Genomic DNA, 19,920 nt, shown 5'->3' on the forward strand with positions numbered 1-19,920 from the left:
TCTATTTGAAAGAGTCCATCCCTAACCATGTTCAGATGTAACCTTGACCATTGGATTAGAAATTGCAAATTCATCCCCGGGCTGCCCCGTATCTCCTATAGTGGCTGACAGTAAACATTCCCTAACATTGGATGAGTAATCATAAATTCATCCCTGGGCAGCTCCTGATGTCTCTTACAAAGACCAACAGTAAATACTGCCTAACTAACATACCCCCCACATAATTCTTTAGCAACCTCCGAAAGTACCTCTATCAACAAACCTCCTCCCCACCAAATTAAGACACGTGTTACAAGGGGAAACAGTTGGGTTGGGTTGTGTGGATAGGCTTATAAAAGCCCTGGTGGTGGTTAGTCTAGTATATACCTATCAACTTTTAAGTGTGTTTCAGCCAGACTGCACATGACCTGGTTGATGACCTGCAGAGAAAGCAGGCCTTCATTTCTGGGAAGGAATTACATGATCCTTTTTCACTAGCTATTAAGTCCAACAAACCCCAAACGAAGATGATTCCTCCTCTCTATATAAGTGAGGGCTCAGTGTCTCTGTTGTTGGTTAAGTCACCAAAGGGATTTGATCCTGCTACCTCCCTCACTCCAGTCATTGACTCTAGGACTATTCAAGAAGGTGAGCAGTGCAGTTCTTTGAGCTCACTCTTGCTTTTAGTCACTTGGTGCAAACATCATATCTGGGTGATATGGTCACAATGACTAATGATGATGCAATATCTTGACCCCATGAAAAAAATGGGGAAAATGGGATTGTTGACTAGGACTCTCATTTTTGGAGAAATATTGAGGTGTAGATATGGCCACTCAAGACCATGATATAATGCTCAGTTGTCATCTTCCATAAGGAACTCTATAGATCAGTGTGGTTCATCAGAGCTTGTGGGGACAGTTCTGTTGTGTACGGCTTAGAGGAGTTTGTAGAGGCTGTCTGATTTTTGCAAAAGGGTTGTGGGCTTTACTCTCATCTCCTCCTGTGCTGTTCTTGAGATCATTGTTTTTTTTTTTTTTTTTTTTTTTTTTTTAGTACATCCTTGCTTTCAGAATCACTGTGCAGAGCCCTGATGCTCTTGGTACAAGCTGGTGCATTTCTGGGGTTGATGGATATAATGGATGTTTTTTGTCGCAATAATAATTGAGGTCAGCATAGGGATTCCTCCTTTTTGCTTTTGGTGAAAATCGCTTCCAGTATCAAATAATTCTGTTTGGGATTTCTTTGTTGCTCAGTCCTTTCCATGTGTTTAATGAGATTGCTGAAGCCTAGCAAGAGAAATATTTCCATGTGTTACTTTATCTGAGTAGCTAGGTAGTGGTAGCTCTGTCCAGGGTTTTTCTGGGTAATGTCTTTACGATAGACAATCCCATCATTACAGATTCGCATGCATCTTCCTATATTGAAAGAAGTGTTGACTCCAACTAATAGGTTTGTCTTTGTTTGGAACTGGGCACACTCCTTTGTCAGTCATTCCTACACTTGGTGAGGGCCTTGGGAGTTTATGCTATCAGCTGTGACCTCACTGAGGACACACTGTAGGATCTAAGCTCAGGATGTTCATATCGGCTTAATGGTTGCTGTAAACTTCATGGTGCAATTCACTTGTCTGAGGATGTGGCTTTTGCACTGTAATTTGAGTTTTCAGTAGATGTTCATCGTGTTTCACTGTTGCAGTCATTACACTTGGGTTATCCTGCTGGCAGGCTACCTGCAGTCGGTCTGAATTCCAAAGTCCTGGTCCAGCGTCCGTTGCTGTTGCCTCTTCCCTGACGTCAGTGCGCCAGGGTTATAAAAGGATGCAGCAGATGCCATTTTCTTCTGTCTTTCTTGCTGCACAGTGCCCGAAGCAAAAGCAGTTTGCAAGTGCCGGTCAGCCGACTCCTGAGATTTTCGTGTTTGAATTTCAGATCCAAAGTCTTCATTTAAAGCTAAGTACCCCATTGGGGAAACTTTTTTCTTGCTCCAGACCGATGTCAGAAAAAGTTAATTGTATTTCTTGTGGGAAGCAAATACCTCATAAGGACTTCCATTCTTAATGTATTCCTTGCCTAGGCCCTGATCATGACATTGCTAATTGCAGGTTTTGTGCTAGATTTAACCAACGCACTATTAAGTGTCGGCACGATTTTGCTTTTCATTATTTTGACCGAAGATTTAATTACACGATGTCGTTGGATAGCCATCCGACTACCGCAATTCACAAGAAACGCAAGGAAAAGGACATGCATCCGAGGTCCAAAACTGACGATGAGGCTTCTAAGCCAGTCGGCGGTTCACCGGTTCTCAGTGAGGCGCTTTCACAGCCTCTGAAGCCCGCTACCTCAGAGCCGCAGGCCGCTTCCGACTCCCAAGTGGAGCCGACTAGGCCACAGGAAACTCAAGGTATTGGACACTCGGAAAATATTCCCTCAGATGGGTCCGGAGCCGCTGAGCAGGCACCGGCTTCTGAGGGTGTTTTCAGGCCTACACAGTTATATGTGAAACCGACTTCAGCTTCAAAGGCAAAGACTAAAGCACCACTAAAGACAAAGAAACAAGTGCAGCAATCCCATGGACAGACCTCCATGCCTAAAAAACAGATGCTCAAAATGGCCGAAGACCTTATTACTCTGATCAGGGGTTCCCATCCCCCTCCTGATAAAAGGCCTAGGCAAGAGACAGAATATGAATCTTCAGATCAGGTTTCCATTTCCTTTGACTCCTCTTCTGAACAGGAATACTCTCTTCCTCCCTATGAGGATTCTGATGCTGAAGAATCTATTCCTTCAGCCTCTCCTCCTGAGGATTATTCTTTTGAGGAAACTCTGCATACCATGAGGGAGCACTTTCACTGGGAGAGCCAAGATTACTCAGAATCTAAGAAAAGGCTCAAAGACTTTTTTACTACCTCAGCACAGGCCTCTTGCTATTCCCCCTGTTTTAGACATTGTAGATGATGTAATTTCAGAGTCCGGCCTGTCTCCTGACTCTTTACCCCCTGCACCTGTTAAGCCAGACAGATACTACAGGGTTCCAGATTCACATACATTTCTTTATAAAAACCCTGCTGCTGATCCAGAAACTATATCTCAGGGTCCCAAAGGGGTCAAGGCTTCCACTGCAAAAAACCCTACCCCTCTGATAGGGATTCAAGGGCTGTGGACAGATGGGGGAAAAGGTTTACACTTCTAGCTGTAAGGGCTTTAAATTGTCAGTTTCATATGCTTAAATATCAGCAATACTTAATGTCACTGCTAAAACAGAAAATGTTGGCAAATTCTGAATGTGCAGAAAACAAGGAAATGCAGGATTTATTGCATGCAGCTGAACAAGTGGGAAAGCATACTTTGCAATGTGGTTTTGATTCTCTGGAGGCCTCTTACAGGGCCACTGTTATGGGTTCTGTCATTAGGAGGCATGCTTGGTTAAAGGAACATAATCTGCCTGATCATGTTAAAGCAAAATTATTGGATGCTCCATTACAGCATGATACTTTCTTTGGTGTTAAAGCAGAAGAGGTGTTGAAGAAAATGGAGGACAAAGCGAACTCTATGCAGACAGTTAAAAGATTTCTTACAGGTGCAGCCACCCAGATTTAGCAGGAACTGGCCTAATAAAGAATTGGTCCTTTCCAGTGTCAAGACAGGCCACAAAGAGGCAGATCCCAGCCCCAACGCTCATACAGGCCTAAACAATGGTGTGCTTCTACCTCCAAAAGTGGAGAAGACAAATCGCAGCCATACAGGAAACACTCCCAATGACTTTCCTCTGCCAGCACCAAGCACTTATCTTTTGGCAGCCCCCTTAGGGGGAAACCTAGCACTTTTTTCACAAAATTGGCACATGATCACCCAGGACAAATGGGTCTTGAATATAGTGTCTCAGGGCTACAGGTTCCACTTTCACACCCTGCCAAGGGCAAAAGGTATGCCAGACCTGCCACACAATCAATGGGCAGAGGCACAAAAACAAGTTTCATCCCTCATGGACATGAGGGCCATTCAGCGAGTACCACAGCAAGAGCAGGGACAAGGATTTTACTCAAGACTTTTCTTGGTATCCAGAAAGGACAAAGCCTGGAGACCAATACTGGACCTGTCTATTCTAAACACATTTCTGGACGTTCCAAAATTCAAAATGTTGACTCTGCAGCAGCTTCTACCCATGCTGGGCAATAAGGCTTGGCTTGTAACTTTGGACCTAAAAGAGGCATACCTGCATGTCCCAATCAGACAATCTTGCAGAAGATACCTCAGATTCATAGCTGGTTCAGTGCACTACCAATTATCTGCTCTGCCCTTTGGCTTATCTACTGCGCCCAGGGTCTTCACAAAATGCCTGGCCCCAGTAATTGCTTTTTGCAGACAGAGGAATTCAAATATATCCTTTACTTGGACGACTGCCTTATTCAAGCAGAGAACCAGGACATTCTACTAAAGCATCTGGTGTTTGTAAAAAGATAACTAATTTGCCTAGGGTACACAGTAAACAAAAAGAAGTCAAAACTAGTACCCTCTCAAGAGATAATATTCCTGGGTGCAGGCTTAAATACAACTGCCCAGATGGCTTATCTCATGCCAGACAAAGGCAACTGACTTCTTACTTCAAAATGTTGGCAACAAAGACCCAGTTATCTGCAAGAAAAATTCTGCAGGCTTTGGGCTTCATGGCATCCTGCATTCTGCTAATTCCATATGCACGACTGCATATGAGGAAACTACAATGGTATTTAAAAAGTGTTTGGACTTAACATTGCCACAGCCTGGAAACATTAATTACCCTCATTCCCTGCCTGCAACAGGAGTTTCGATGGTGGGCACTGGCCTGTCACCACAACAAGGGACAGCCATTCACTTTACCCACAGCCAGGCAGACACTAACAACAGATGCATCAGATTATGCCTGGGTGGCCCACATGGCAGGAAAATGTATTCAGGGCACATGGCCCGCAAGCCAAATGCATCTTCATATCAATCAAAAAGAGATGCTAGCTGTTCAGAATGCCCTGACAGCCTTCAAGGATCAATTTCATCCAGGACAACTGCTGATAAAGACAGACAATACTACAGTCATGTGGTACATAAACAAGCAGGGAGGCACATATTCCTACCCCCTCTGCAGACAAGCCATGACTTTGTGGAACACAGCATTGACTTATCAAGTACACCTGCAAGCACAATTCCTTCCAGGAAAGACAAATACTCTGGCAGACGAACTAAGCAGGAACCTCATAGATCCTCACGAGTGGAAACTGGATCCACAAATCTTCAGCATAACAAGGAAATGGGGACGCCCAGACATAGATCTATTTGCCTCCCCTCACAACTGCCAACTACAGAGATTCTGCAGAAGGACTTATCACAAGCAAGCATGAAAAGTGGATGCTCTATCATTCAGCTGGAAAACCCTTACAGTATATGCCTTTCCTCCACTGCCTCTCCTCCCCAAGGTACTCCAAAAGGTTAGACAAGAGAAGCCAAAAATGATACTGATTGCCCCAGACTGGCCCCACCAGCACTGATACCCAATCCTAAAGAGCTAGTCTCAAGGCCCAGCCTGGACATTACCTCAAATTCCTCACTTACTGACCCAACAAATATTACCTCAAATTCCTCACTTACTGACCCAACAAAACAATCAGATCCTGCACAGCTAGCTCAGAACCCTAAATCTGGCAGCATGGCGGACAATGTAACCATTCAGAACACACCTCTCTCTAAAGCAGTTATGGGTGTTATTTTGGATGCCAGGAGGCCCAGCACCAGAAGTTCTTATGCAGAAAAATGGAAGAGATTCTGTGCTTGGAACCAGACACAAGGAATTGACATGCTTGTACCAAATATCCCTCAGATTTTACAATACTTAACTGAGATGCTGGACAAAGGCCTATCCTTTTCATCAATTAAGATGTATGCCTCTGCCATTTCAGCTCATTACAATACGGGCCCACCTATTTTTTCACATCCACTGCTAAGACAGTACCTCGGAGGGGCCAAAAACATAAGACCTTCAAGGAGAGCGCCAGTACCTGCATGGGACCTCAATTATGTCTTGGAAAAACTCACACTGCCTCCTTTAGGTTCAGCCAATACAGCTGAGATAAAATTCTTATCATGGAAAACAGCTCTGCTCCTAGCAATAACCTTGGCAAGAAGAGTCTCAGAGTTACAGGCACTAATGGCTGTGGAACCTTTCATAATTTTCCATCCAGACAGAGTTTCTCTGAGGACAAACCCAACATTTCTGCTTAAGGTAGTGTCCAGTGTGGCCCTTAACCAAACCATTCATTTGCCTACCTTTTATCCAAACCCACAGAATAAGGGTGAGAGACTTCTGCATTCTTTGGACATACACAGACAGCTACGCTTCTACTTGGACAGAACTAAAGCTTTCAGAAAGACTGAGCAACTCTTAGTGGCATTTGCTGCAGAATCACAAGGAAAGGCTATCTCAAAGCAGATTATTTCAAAATGGATAGGCCACTGCATTCGTTTCTGTTATTCACAACATGGCAAATCAGTGCCTAAGGGCATTAGGCCACATTCAACTAGAGCAGGAGCTACTTCAGCAGCCTTCCTCAGAGGAGTACCAACCAAAGACATTTTAGAGGCTGCAACTTGGACTTCAGTACACACTTTTGCAAAGCACTACCACTTACCTCTACTCTAAATCCAGAGCAGGCTTTGCCACTGCAGTTCTGCAGGGCCTCATTGCCACTCCTAATTCTATTTAGACCCAGCCACCCAACCTCAGCTTTGAGATTCAACCCAAGTGTAATGACTGCAACAGTGAAACACGATGAACATAGTACAGTTGTGTACCTACCATAAATGTAGATGTTCGAGTGTATTCACGGTTGCAGTCCAGGTTACCCACCCACCATCCCCCTTTCTTTGCTGGAACTTATCTGTACTTCTCTAGTCTATACAACCTATGTGGTGTATTTGCTTGTAGATGAAGATAATGATCTGAAGTAGGAGATTCATTTGTCAGCAACCTGTGGGGTATGGATCCGATATCGGATCCGAACCGGCATGGTTTATCCAGCTATGGATCCGAGCTCCTAGCTCTTCCCCTCACCCATAATGCCCTGCTCTCCCTAGATGACCTCAGATCTAGTTTGCCACGTTCATGGTGACAGCTTGATCTTTGAGCTCCTACAGCTAAGTGGAAATTTAGTTATTTACTAAGGGTTTTTTTGATCTTTTAATAGTACCTTTGTGTGAAAGTTTTAGGTTTCCCACCCATTTAAACTATTTTTAGTTAAATTACTAAATTTTTTTGTAATTCCATCCCCTCGCTGGTAGCGTAGTTGTGTGTGCGTGGTCTTTGGGGCCTGTAGTGTGACTGGGTAGTTAACTTTGGTTAACTTGTTAGTTTTATTTTTTTTTCTGTTAAAAAAAAAGAAATGTCAGAAGCCCCAAAGGGGATTTTCTCGAAGTGCTCCGAGTGTGGCCATAAGCTGTCCCCTGCTGATGGCCACACTCAGTGCGTTTCGATGCCTTGGGGTTGAACACCTCACTTCTGGATGTTCAATCTGTGCAGGGTTCAACCCAGGGCATTTAAGGAGCGGAGGTCAAGCTGGTCTTGGCGGGACTTTTGCCCCGGACTCGGCTTCGGCCTCCGCCGTTGGTAGTTACTGCTCCTGTGGTACCTGCCCTACCTGCTCCGCCCTCCTCCTCCCGGGACTCAAACTCCCTCTACGGGTTGGAGGACAGGAAGCTAGGAAGAAGGACAGAGAGAAGCACCACAGCGGTGGGCCGAGACCTCCGTCTCGGCCCCGCCGCTAAGCGGGCTTCTCCTCCGGCCTCTAGCTACTGGCTCCTCCTCCTCAGCTTGGTCCCCGACCTTTCACGGGACCTGAGGAGGAAGAGACCCGACCTCCTTCGAGGCTATCGAGGCGGTACTCAAGGCCTACCTCGGTAGCCTCTTCGAGGTCGACTTATAGTCTTTCTGACACTGATCTGGACCGGATGATGCGAAGGTTCATCCAGGCCCAGATGCAGATGGGAGTGCTCCTGCCTCCCCCCAGGGGAGCTCGACCTTTTTCAAGCCTATAGCTCCTTCTCCGACCCGCTACCCAGGTTCGAGCGCTGAGCGGGCAGCTTTGGAGCCGGGGTGGGTCGGCTCCGATAGTACTGGCTACTTCGGATCCGACCCTGCCTTCGAGTGTGTCGGATCCAACCTCTCGGAGCCTTGGCCCGAGTTTCGGATCCGAAGGATTCAGTGTGCCTTCGGCGCCATCCATCCGTGTCGGAGCGCACTGGTCCCTCGGATCCGAGGGGCTCGGCGCCGGCTCCGATCCACTCCTCGAATCCCAGGGGGGGCCGACTGTCGGATCCTTTGGTGAGGCGGCTCCTTCGGCTTTTGATGTAGTGGAGAGTGCTCTGTTGAGGGCTTCTGGACCCCCCGGCACTTGCTTCGGCTCCGTCCTGCACTCCATCTGCTTTGGGTCAGGCTTCCATCACCCGGCCACTGGGACAGCCCGTTTCGATGCCCCAAGCAGTTCCTGTGGAAATAGACACTGCTTGCGAGGGCTCCGGACAGCCCCCGAGGAGGCACCTGCAAGCACACGTAAAGGAGGCACATAGACTCCCTGAGTCTTTAACTGAAGACACGGACTTGGAGGAAGGGAAGGCCCCCAAGATCACCCCCCGAGGATGTCTCCTTTGGAGACATCATGGAAATGCTTCGTATAAGAGGTGGGTGGTCTGCCCCAAAGTCTTCTTCGTATGAGTCCGTGTTCTTGGAGGCATTCGAAGCGGGCCAGTCTACCTCTTGGGTGTCCCCTCCTGCCGACCCCCTGGTGGACCTTATTACCACCAGGGCGTGGAAGGAACCGGACACCGTGGAGCCAGTCCCCAAAAGGTCTGACAGGATTTTCAGCCCCCCTGCTGACCGTGCCCACTGGAGTAAGGATCCTCCGGTAGATGCCATGTTGACGGCAGCAGCCACCAAGAGGGAACTCGCCCAGGAGAGTCCCTCAGTCCATCCTCTGAGCAAGGAGTCTCAGATGATGGACCGCTTGGGGAAACGAATGTTTAGTTCAGCGACCTTCTCAGTGAGGGCGCTCAACTATCTGGCACATGTTATTAGGATGCAGCGCGATCTTATTAAAGAATACGCTGCATCCCCCCCAGAGTCCATGTCGGAGGAGGACAAACTGTTGCACTCCACCCATATGGCCACTCTTCGGTCTGTTACAAATACCTCTATGCAGTTGTTTTCCGATGCTACTGAGGGAGCCGCTAGAGCTGCAGGAGTAGGCCTAGTCATGAGACGCCAGGCCTGGCTCCGCCATTGCGATTTCACGGAGCCCTTCAAGGCCTTCGCAACGCCCCCTTTGATGGTTCTGCCCTTTTTGGCAAGACGGTTCGCGACACCTTGGTCCAGAGCAAGAAGGACGGGAAGACGCTGTCTGCCGTCGGAGTCTGCTTCTCTGTGCCCCAGAGGTCCTACTCTAGGAACCAAAAGGGCCAGAAGAAGATGTGGTTCCGGAAGTCGCAGCAATCCCAACCCGCTCTGGACAACCAGTCCTTCCGGCAGAGGAGGACAGAGGCGGACGCCGCCCAGGGGCAGAGGGGCTCCCAGGAATTTCGGTCCAGGGAACCTTTCTCTGAGTGGCCGCACAGCAACCCTGAGGTTGCCCGACTGCTCCACTCTGGAGGCAGTCGGGGACGTTTTGAGCACCTAGCGGCATGGAGTCCATAACAACAGACCGCTGGGTCCTCTGTATTATATCCAGAGGATACAAAATCCCCTTTCTCCCGTCCGAAACCAAAATCTCTCCCCGACGTTCCACCCGATCAGAGGGAGGCCGCTTCAGCAGAAATTGGCTATCTGCTGAGGAAAAGAGCCATCCAGCCCGTCCCCCCAGACCAGATCGGATCAGGGTTCGACTCCATGTTCTTTTTAGTGCCAAAAAAGACGGGGGATCTAAGACCCATTTTAGATCTGTCCCTATTAAACCTGGCAGTTCCCAAGGAGAAGTTCTGGATGGTCACCTTACAATCTATCCTCCCCCTTCTGAGAGAGAATCACTGGATGTGCTCCATAGACCTCAAGGATGCGTACTACCACATACTAATGGACAAGGACGGTCCAGGAGGTTTCTTCGCTTCCGGCTGGGAGCCAGTCACTACGTTCAGGGTCCTTCCCTTTGGTCTCACTACAGCCCCCAGGGTGTTCACCAAAGTATTACCAGCGGCTGCGGCCCACCTGAGGCTTCAGGGGGTGCAGGTCTTTCCGTACCTGGACGACTGGCTTCTCACCGCCCCAACAAGGCATCTACTATCTTTGGCAAGGGACTCCTTTCTTCAGCTAGCTCCCTGGCTAGGTATCACAATAAACGTAGCAAAGTCCAACCTGGCCCCTACTCAGCTGATAGATTTCATAGGTGCCAGGTTAGACACAAGGAAGTTAAGAGCCTTCCTCACAACCGACAGAATTCGGAATCTACGACTCCAGGTGCGGGCCATCCTCCACTCCAGCTCAGTTCCGGCGGAATTGGTCCTGAGGGCACTAGGGTCCATGGCGGCAGCGATTTCTCTTCTCCCGCTCACCCGCCTGAACATGCGGGTACTTCAGTGGACACTTCAAGTACAATGGTCTTACCTTTCTCTTCCCCTACATCACCCCATTGCAATCAGCAAGGCTTGCAAGCGGTCTCTTTTGTGGTGGGTCCATTCAAAGGATCTCCAAGGAGGCCGCCCCTTTTGTGCATCTCCCCCCCCTTGCCACAGTGACCACAGACGCATCTTGCCTCGGTGGGGGCATTTTGCGGGACGGATGGTCCAAGGCACGTGGAATGACTCAGAGACCTCCCTGCATATCAGTGTTCTGGAGATGAGAGCCGTGCTCTTGGCATTGCAAGCAGTGCAGGCCTTTCTTCCCCTGGGAACAATTGCGATTCAATCAGACAACATGTCAGTGGTCTGGTACATCAACAAACAGGGGGGGACCAGGTCTTACCCTTTATGTCGGGAAGCCATGAGAGTGTGGGAATGGGCGATCTCCACCAACCGCTTTCTCATCGCAACGCATATTCTGGGTTGGTCCAACATCCTTGCGGACAAGCTCAGTCGCACCATTCTCTCCCCGTACGAGTGGTCTCTCAATGCTCAAGTAGCGAAACGTATCTTCGTACGGTGGGGAACTCCTTATTGCGATCTCTTTGCTTCTCCCTTAAACACCAAGTGCGACAGTTTTTTCGCTCTAATCCCTCCTCCAGGGGATTCCCCGAGGGACGCTCTGGTGCATGCTTGGCCTCCCGGTCTTCTGTACGCATACCCCCCCCACCTCTGATGCTCCAGGTTCTTCAGAAAGCCTCTCGGTTGGGGTGCAGAATGATCCTCATAGCCCCATTCTGGCCTCGGCAGATCTGGTTCCCTTACCTAAGGTCTCACTCTGTGAATCCACCTTGGATTCTAGATCCCATCCCAGATCTGATAACACACCCATCGAACCTACCATCTCCGAACCTGGACAACCTGAAGCTGACTGCTTGGCTGCTCCAGTTCCACTCCTAATCAGGACTCCCGGTATTTCATCCCCCGTTAAGGCTATCCTGGTAGCGGCGCATAAACCCTCTACCAGAAAAACCGCAGTAAATGGAAGCGATTCTCCATTTGGACGGAGCGGCAAGGTCTAGATCCCTTCACGGTACCTCTTCCCGTGGTCCTAGATTTCCTTACCACTCTTTTTAATGATGGCGCCAGTAGTTCCACGGTCAAAGTTCAGCTAGCGGCCATTTCTCATTATCATGTTGGTCATGACTCTGGGCCTCTTATGTCTGCCAAGTTATGTAAAATCTTCCTAAAAGGCACCTTTCTGCTTAGACCCCCTGTCAAACAGGCGGTTCCACCATGGGATCTTTCCTTGGTTCTTCAGGCCTTGACCGCCCCCTTTGAGCCTCATGGCCACTGTAGATCTAAAATTCTTATCTCTTAAGACTGCATTTTTAGTAGCCATTACTTCAGCCAAAAGAGTTTCGGAACTTCAAGCCCTTTCCATAAAGCCGCCTTACTTGATCTTCCATCTGGACCGTGTGTACCTCAGGATCAATCCCTCTTTTCTTCCTAAGGTAGCTTCGGAAGCAAACATTAATCAGTCCATCAACCTCCCCATTTTCTTTCTTAATTATCAGAACAAAGGCGAGTACAAGCTGCATTCATTGGATGTTCACAGGCAGCTTCGTTTTTATCTTAACAGGACAGCTGGTCACAGGCAATCCAATCAGTTGTTAGTTTCCTTTGCCAAATTCAATCTGGGTAAACCAATTTCCAAAGTCTCCTTGTCACGATGGATTTCCCAGTGTATTCTATTAGCTTACCAAGCTTCTGGGAGGCCCGCACCGGACGGAGTTCATGCTCATTCAACCCGGACTGTTTCTACCTCAGCAGCCTTTAAGGCTAGGATACCTCTGGATGACATTTGTTCAGCGGCCACTTGGGCTTCATCTCATACCTTTATTTCTCATTACAAGCTGGATATCACGTCTAGAGGTAGAGCATCCTTTGGCTCCGCGATGCTCCAGAATATCCTTCCATGACGGCCACCCAAGATTCAGGTAGCTGGGGACTCTGTCCCACAGGTTTCTGACAAATGAATCTCCTACTTCAGATTTAGAAGTTATGTACTTACCATAACGTTCCATCTGAGTAGGTGTATTCATTTGTCTGCAACCATCCCGCCCTCCTATCCCCCTGGCCTTGTCAGTTCCTGCATAGAATGTGTTACCCTTTGATTAGGGTATTTGATACAGGGCAAACTCGATCTGAGGTCATCTAGGGAGAGCAGGGCATTATGGGTGAGGGGAGGAGCTAGGAGCTCGGATCCATAGCTGGATAAACCATGCCGGTTCGGATCCGATATCGGATCCATACCCCACAGGTTGCAGACAAATGAATACACCTACTCAGATGGAACGTTATGGTAAGTACATAACTTCTAATTTTATTTTAGTGCATGCTTTTTTATTGGCATAATTTTTAGCCTACCCTTTTGGGGGCACCTGACATCTGGGGCAAGAAAAACTGAAGAAAATGGCAGCTGTATCTTTTATACACCTGGCGCACTGATGTCAGGGAAGAGGTGACAGCAACCGACGCCGGACCAGGACTTTGGAATTCAGGCCGACTGCGGGTAGCCTGCCAGCAGGATAACCCAAGTGTAATGACTGCAACAGTGAATACACTCGAACATCTACATTTATGATAGGTACACAACTGTACTTTTCCGAGCCAACATTTGCTTATGGACATTTCCACTGTGTATTAGAGGTTCTATACTTTCCCCACTAATTTTTCTGAGAGTCTTAGCATTCTACAACTGAACTAGTCACATGCTGTGGTGACACACACTTCAATCTTGTCATGTATTCTTTTCTTCAGAAGTTTCAGTCATAGAAGAGCTCACCTCAATTCCCATGCAATGCAAGAAGTATGATCTACATTGAGAAAGGGACCTGCTGACACCCAATTGGGCCTAAGAGCATTTTTCTTGACCATCTTGAAGAGAGAGCTACTTCAGAAGCTTCTCCTCAGTTAGTCAAAACAGTCTTTCATGTAGTACCTAAAACAAGGGGTCACAAAGACACAGCTGCTGTACAGGAAAATGTTTACAGTCTGCCAGTGGGCCATAGGGGTGTCACTTTCACTGCATTTCACATTTCTGGGAAAGTGGATGAATGTATCTAATGTTCCAAGCACCACACTTGCAGTGCTCACAGTATAGTGCAGCTAAGCACTAATTTTAAATATGTACAGAGTCCAAAGCTTCACTATTTGAGTCTTCCCCATACTCTGAGTTACAGTGATCTTGGAGAATGTGGAGGAGTATATACAGTCTTAGGTTGCAGATCTGCATTGCAACACTCTGTGAGGATATGGATGAATATATGCGTGGCCAAGTCTGCAGTATCTTGGAGCATTCTCCTTACCCTTGTGTTTTTTTTCGAGTTTCCTACTTCTTATAGCAAGTGGAATGAGTTGACCGAGGCACTCCTGAAAATGTTTCCTGAAACTGTGGATTCTGAGATTGTACCTTGTCACACTCTGCTAGAAGTGGTGCACTTCAAAAATCAACCTATTTGCCACTTGGAAAAAATCTAGTCTGCACCTTTTTTGTTTAGTTATCTGTGCATGGGGGAGGAGATGGTGGGTACATATGGGTTTCTGGTATGTAATTTGATTCCTTACCTTATAAATTTTTTTTCATTTGCTCTTTACCCATGTCCTGAGGGTCAGAGTTGACTCGTTGGGGCTGTAGGTTAGACTACCATCAGGAATGGTTCAAGGTTTTATCATTATTGCTCCATATCCCTTCACATGCCTAAATAAGCTGGAGAATGGGGAATGTGCAGTGGGCTGAGACTGCTGGCTGTCATTTTGAATAGGGACATTGCCAGTGACCAGCCCTCCCTCAGACCTGAAGCACAGAAAGTCAATTCCCCAGTGGCCACCAGAGAAATTCCATTTCCTTGGTTACTTCCTGAGCTGTCTGTTTTTTTCCAGTGCCGTAGCCAGTGAATGAAACCCAGATGTTCTCTTCATGTTTCACTGTTGCAGTCATTGCATTTTGGTAGTCTGCTGGCAGGTTGCCCTCAGTCGGCCTGATTAACAAAGTCTTGGGTCCTGCGTCGGTTGCTGTCCCTTCTTCTGTTACGTCAGGTCATCAGGGGTTTAAAACATGCAGCTGACGCCATTACATTAGTCTTTCTTGCCGCACGGTGCCCGAAGCAGAAGCATTTCGCAAGTGCCAGTCAGCCAACTCCTGAAATTTTCGTTTTCGAGTTTCAGATCCGAAGTCTTCATTAAAAGCTAAATACCCCATTGGGGAAACTTTTTTCTTACTCCAGACCGATGTCAGAAAAAGTTAATAATTGTATTTCTTGTGGGAAGCAAATACCTCATAAGGACTTTCATTCTTACTGTATTCCTTGCCTAGGCCCTGACCATGACATTTCTAATTGTTGGTTTTGTGCTAAATTTAACCAATGCACTATTAAGGGTCGGTACGATTTTGCATTAAGCTATTTTGGGCGAAGATTTAATTATACAATGTCATCCGATAGCCATCCGACTACAGGAGTTCACAAAAAACGCAAAGAAAAAGACAGGCAACCGAGGTCCAAAACCGACAACGAAGCTTCTCCTAAGCAAGTCGCCGGTTCTCAGTGAGGCACTTTCGCAGCCCCTGATGTCCGCTACTTTAGTCGCAGACCACTACCGACTCCCACATGGAGTTGGCCAGGCCACTGGAAACCCAAGGTATTGGAGCCTCAGAGATTATTCCCTCAGATGGGTCCGGAGCCGCTGAGCAGGCATCAGCTTCTGAGGGTGTATTCAGACCTAAACAATTATATATTAAATGGACTTCAAAGGCAAAGACTAAAACACCTTTAAAGGCAAAGAAATAAGTTCACCAGCCACATGGACAGGCCTCCATGCCCAAAAAACAGATGCTCAAAATGGCTGAAGACTTAATTACCTTGATCAGGGGTTCCCATCCTCCTCCTGATAAGAGGCCTAGGCAAGAGACAGACTATGAATCTTCAGATCAGGTTTCCATTTCTTCTGATTCCTCTTCTGATCAGGAATATTCTCTTCCTCCCTATGAGGATTCTGATGCTGAGGAATCAATTCCTTCAGCTTCTCCTCCTGAGGACTACTCTTTTGGGGAAACCTTGCATACCATGAGGGAGCACTTCCACTGGGAGAGACAAGATTTTTCAGAATCTAAGAAGAGGCTCGGAGACTTCCTTTTACAACTTCAACACAGACCTCTAGTTATTCCACCTGTGTTAGACATTGTAGATGATGTGTTCTCGGAGTCTAGTCTGACCCCTGACTCCTTACCTCCAGCTCCTGTTAAGCCGGACAGATACTACAGGGTTCCTGACTCATAAATTCCTTTTCAAAAACCCTACTGCAGATCCAGAAACTATTTCTCAGGGTCCCAAAGGGGTCAAGGCTTCCACTGCAAAAAATCCTACCCCCTCTGACAGGGATTCTAGGGCACTGGATAGATGGGGAAAAAAGATTTACACATCTGCTACCTTGGCTATAAGGGCCATAAATTGCCAGTTTCATATGCTCAAATATCAGCAATATATCATGACACTGCTTAAACAGAAAATGATGACAAATTCTGAATGTGCAGAAAACAAAGAAACACGGGATTTATTGCATGCAGCTGAACAAGTTGGAAAGCATACTTTGCAATGTGGTTTTGGTTCTCTGGAGACCTCCTGCAGGGCCGCTGTTACGGGTTCTGTCATTAGGAGGCATCGTTGGTTAAAGGAACAAAATCTGCCTGACCATGTTAAAGCAAAATTATTAGATGCTCCATTACAACATGATACCTTGTTTGGTGTTAAGGCAGAAGAGGTGTTAAAGAAAATGGAGGACAAAGTTAAATCTATACAAACGGTCAAGGATTTCTTACAGGTACAGCCACCTAGATTTAGCAGACACTGGCCTACAAAGAATTGGTCCTTTCCAGTCTCAGACAGACCTCAAACAGGCAGATCTAGACACCCTAGAGGCAGATCACAGCCGCAAGGTTCCTACAGGTCTAAGCAATGGAGTGCTTCTACCTCCAAAGGTGCAGAAGACAAATCACAACCATACAGGAAACAGTCCCAATGACATCCCCCTGTCTGCACCAAGCACTTATATTTTGGCAGCACCCTTAGGGGGAAAACTAACATTTTTTTCTCAAAATTGGCACATTATAACCCAGGACAAATGGGTTCTAGACATAGTGTCACAAGGCTACAAGTTTCATTCCATACCCTGCCAAGGGCAAACAGTTGGCCAGACCTGCCAAAAAAATCAATGGGCAGAGGCTCAAAAACTATTCGCAGCTCTCATGGACATGAGAGCTATTCAACAAGTGCCACAGCAAGAGCAGGGACAAGGATTTTACTCAAGACTGTTCTTGGTACCCAAAAAGGACAAAGCATGGAGACCAATACTGGACCTATCTATTCTAAACACTTTCCTGGATGTACCAAAATTCAAAATGTTGACCTTACAGCAGCTTCTGCCCATGCTGGGCAGCAAGGCTTGGCTTGTGACTTTAGACCTAAAAGAGGCATACCTGCATGTCCCAATCAGACAATCATGCAGAAGATTCCTCAGATTCAAGGCTGGCTCAAAGCATTACCAATTCTCTGAAATGCCCTTTGGCTTATCTACTGTGCCCAGGGTCTTCACAGAGTGCCTGGCACCAGTAATTGCTTACTGCAGACAAAGAGGAATACAAATATATCCTTACATGGACGACTGCCTCATACAAGCAGAGAACAAGGACATTCTACTACAGCATCTGACGTTTGTGAAAAGACATTTAACATGCCTAGGGTACACAGTCAACAAAAAGAAATCAAAACTAGTACCTTCTCAAGAGATAATATTCCTGGGTGCAAGCTTAAATACAACTGCCCAGATGGCTTATCTCACTCCAGACAAACAAAGGCAACTGACTACCTATTTCAAGGAAATGACAACAAAGACCTAGTTATCTGCAAGAAAAATTCTGCAGGCTTTGGGCTTCATGGCATCCTGCATCTGACTAACGACGGATGCATCAGATTATGCCTGGGGGGCTCACATGGCAGGAAGAGGCATTCAGGGCACCTGGTCCACAAATCAAAAGCATCTACATATCAATCAAAAAGAGATGCTAGCTGTTCAAAATGCCCTGACAGCCTTCAAGCACCTACTTTATCCGGGAAAACTACTGATAAAGACAGACAACACCACGGTCATGTGTTACATAAACAGGCAGGGGGGCACTCATTCCTATCCCCTTTGCAGACTAGCCATGGCTTTATGTTTCACAGCATTGACTTACCAAGTTCATCTGCAGGCACAATTCCTGCCAGGAAAGGAAAATACTCTAGCAGACGAACTAAGCAGAAACCTCATGGATCCCCACGAGTGGCACCTGGATCCACAAGTCTTCAGCATGATAACAAAGAAATGGGGACGCCCAGACATAGATCTATTTGCCTCCGCTCAAAACAATCAACTAAAAAGATTCTGCACAAGGACTTCTCACAGACAAGCTTGGAAAGTGGACGCTTTATCTTTCAACTGGACAAACCTATCAGTATATGCCTTTCCTCCACTGCCTCTCCTCCCCAAGGTACTCCTAAAGGTCAGACAGGAGAAACCAAAAATGATTCTGATTACCCCAGACTGGCCACGCCAGTACTGGTATCTGATCTTAAGGAACTTGTCCCAATGCCCAGCCTGGACCTTACCTCAAGTACCTCATCTACTGTCTCAGCAAAACAATCAGATTCTGCACAGCCAACTCAGGACCCTAAACCTGGCAGCATGACGGATAATGTAGCCATACAAACCACACCTCTCAGTAAAGCTGTGATGGATGTCATTTTAGAAGCCAGAAGGCTTAGTACTAGAAAATCCTATGCTGGAAATGGAAGAGATTTTGTGCTTGGAACCAAGTTCAAGGAGCTGATACAGCTGTCCCAAATATTCCTCAGATTTTGCAATACTTAACTGAGATGCTTCACAAAGGCCTATCTTTTTCATCAATTAAAATCCATGCCTCTACCATTTCCGCTCATTACAATACAGAGCCACCACTCTTTTCTCATCCTTTATTAAGGCAGTACCTCAGAGGAGCCAAAAACTTAAGGCCTCCAAGGAGAATGCCAATACATGCATGGGACCTCAATTATGTCTTGGAAAAACTCACCTTACCTCCTTTTGAGCCAGCTGCTACTGCGGATATAAAGTTCTTATCTTGGAAAACAGCTCTGCTCCTAGCAATAACTTCTGCAAGATGAGTTTCAGAGCTACAGGTTCTCATGGCTGTGGAACCCTTTATCATTTTTGATCCAGACAGGGTCTCTCTGAGAACAAACCCTACATTTATGCCTAAGATGGTATCCAGTGTAGCCCTTAGTCAAACTATTCATTTGCCAACTTTTTATCCAAATCCACAGAACAAGGGGAGAAAATTCTGCATTCTTTGGACGTACACAGACAACTTAGATTCTACTTGGACAAAACTAAAGTTTTCAGAAAGACGGAACAATTACTAGTGGCATATGCCACAGCATCACAAGGAAGGGCAATCTCCAAGCAGACTATTTCAAAGTGGATAGGTCACTGCATTCGTTTCTGCTACTCACAACATGGCAGACCAGTGCCTAAGGGCATTAGGCCACATTCAACCAGAGCTGCAGCCACTTCTGCAGCCTTTCTCAGGGGAGTACCAACCAAAGACATTTTAGAGGCTGGTACTTGGAGTTCAGTGCATACCTTTACTAAACATTATAATCTGCCTCTTTACTCTAAATCCAGGGCAGGCTTTGCCACTGCAGTTCTGCAGGGCCTCATAGCCGCTCCTAATGCTGTTTAGCTCCAGCCCCCCAACCATAGCTTAGGGACTCAACCCAAATGTAATGACTGCAACAGTGAAACACGAAGAACATAGTACAGTTGTGTACATTTACCATAAATGTAGATGTTCGAGTGTATTCACTGTTGCAGTCCAGGTTACCCACTCGCCATCCCCCTTATTTTTGCTGGAACTTATCTTTACTTCTCTAATCTATACAACCTGGGTGGTGTATTTGCTTATAGATGAAGGTAAAGCTTATGTTGGTGCATGTATGTTTAATTTACATAATTTTAGCCTACCCTTTTGGGGGCACCTGACATCTGGGGCAAGAAAAACTGAAGAAAATGGTGTCGGCTACATCTTTTATACCCCTGATGACCTGACGTCAGGGAAGAGGCGACAGCAACCGACGCAGGACCCAGGACTTTGGAATTCAGGCTGACTGAGGGCAACCTACCAGCAGGATAACCCAAATGGTAATGACTGTAACAGTGAATACACTCGAAGATTCTTTTTTTAAAAACCCCTTTTTTATTTTGGGGGTTTTTTAAAAAA

At 46.8% G+C, this 19,920-nt stretch overlaps 1 protein-coding gene across 1 annotated transcript in view; it reads left to right on the top strand.

Annotated features, from left to right (window-relative positions):
- The first annotated feature begins 506 nt into the window (after positions 1-506).
- RAD9A (RAD9 checkpoint clamp component A) overlaps positions 507-19,920 on the top strand; it is a 1,001,807-nt gene continuing 982,393 nt past the window's right edge. The window contains exon 1 of the mRNA XM_044082216.1: positions 507-627. Coding sequence (XP_043938151.1) covers positions 507-627 — 121 coding nt within the window. The remainder of the gene's footprint in view (positions 628-19,920) is intronic.

Source organism: Protopterus annectens, chromosome 9.part0 (genome assembly GCF_019279795.1).
Source record: "Protopterus annectens isolate FY-2018-M chromosome 9.part0, PAN1.0, whole genome shotgun sequence".
Lineage (NCBI taxonomy): Eukaryota > Metazoa > Chordata > Ceratodontiformes > Protopteridae > Protopterus > Protopterus annectens.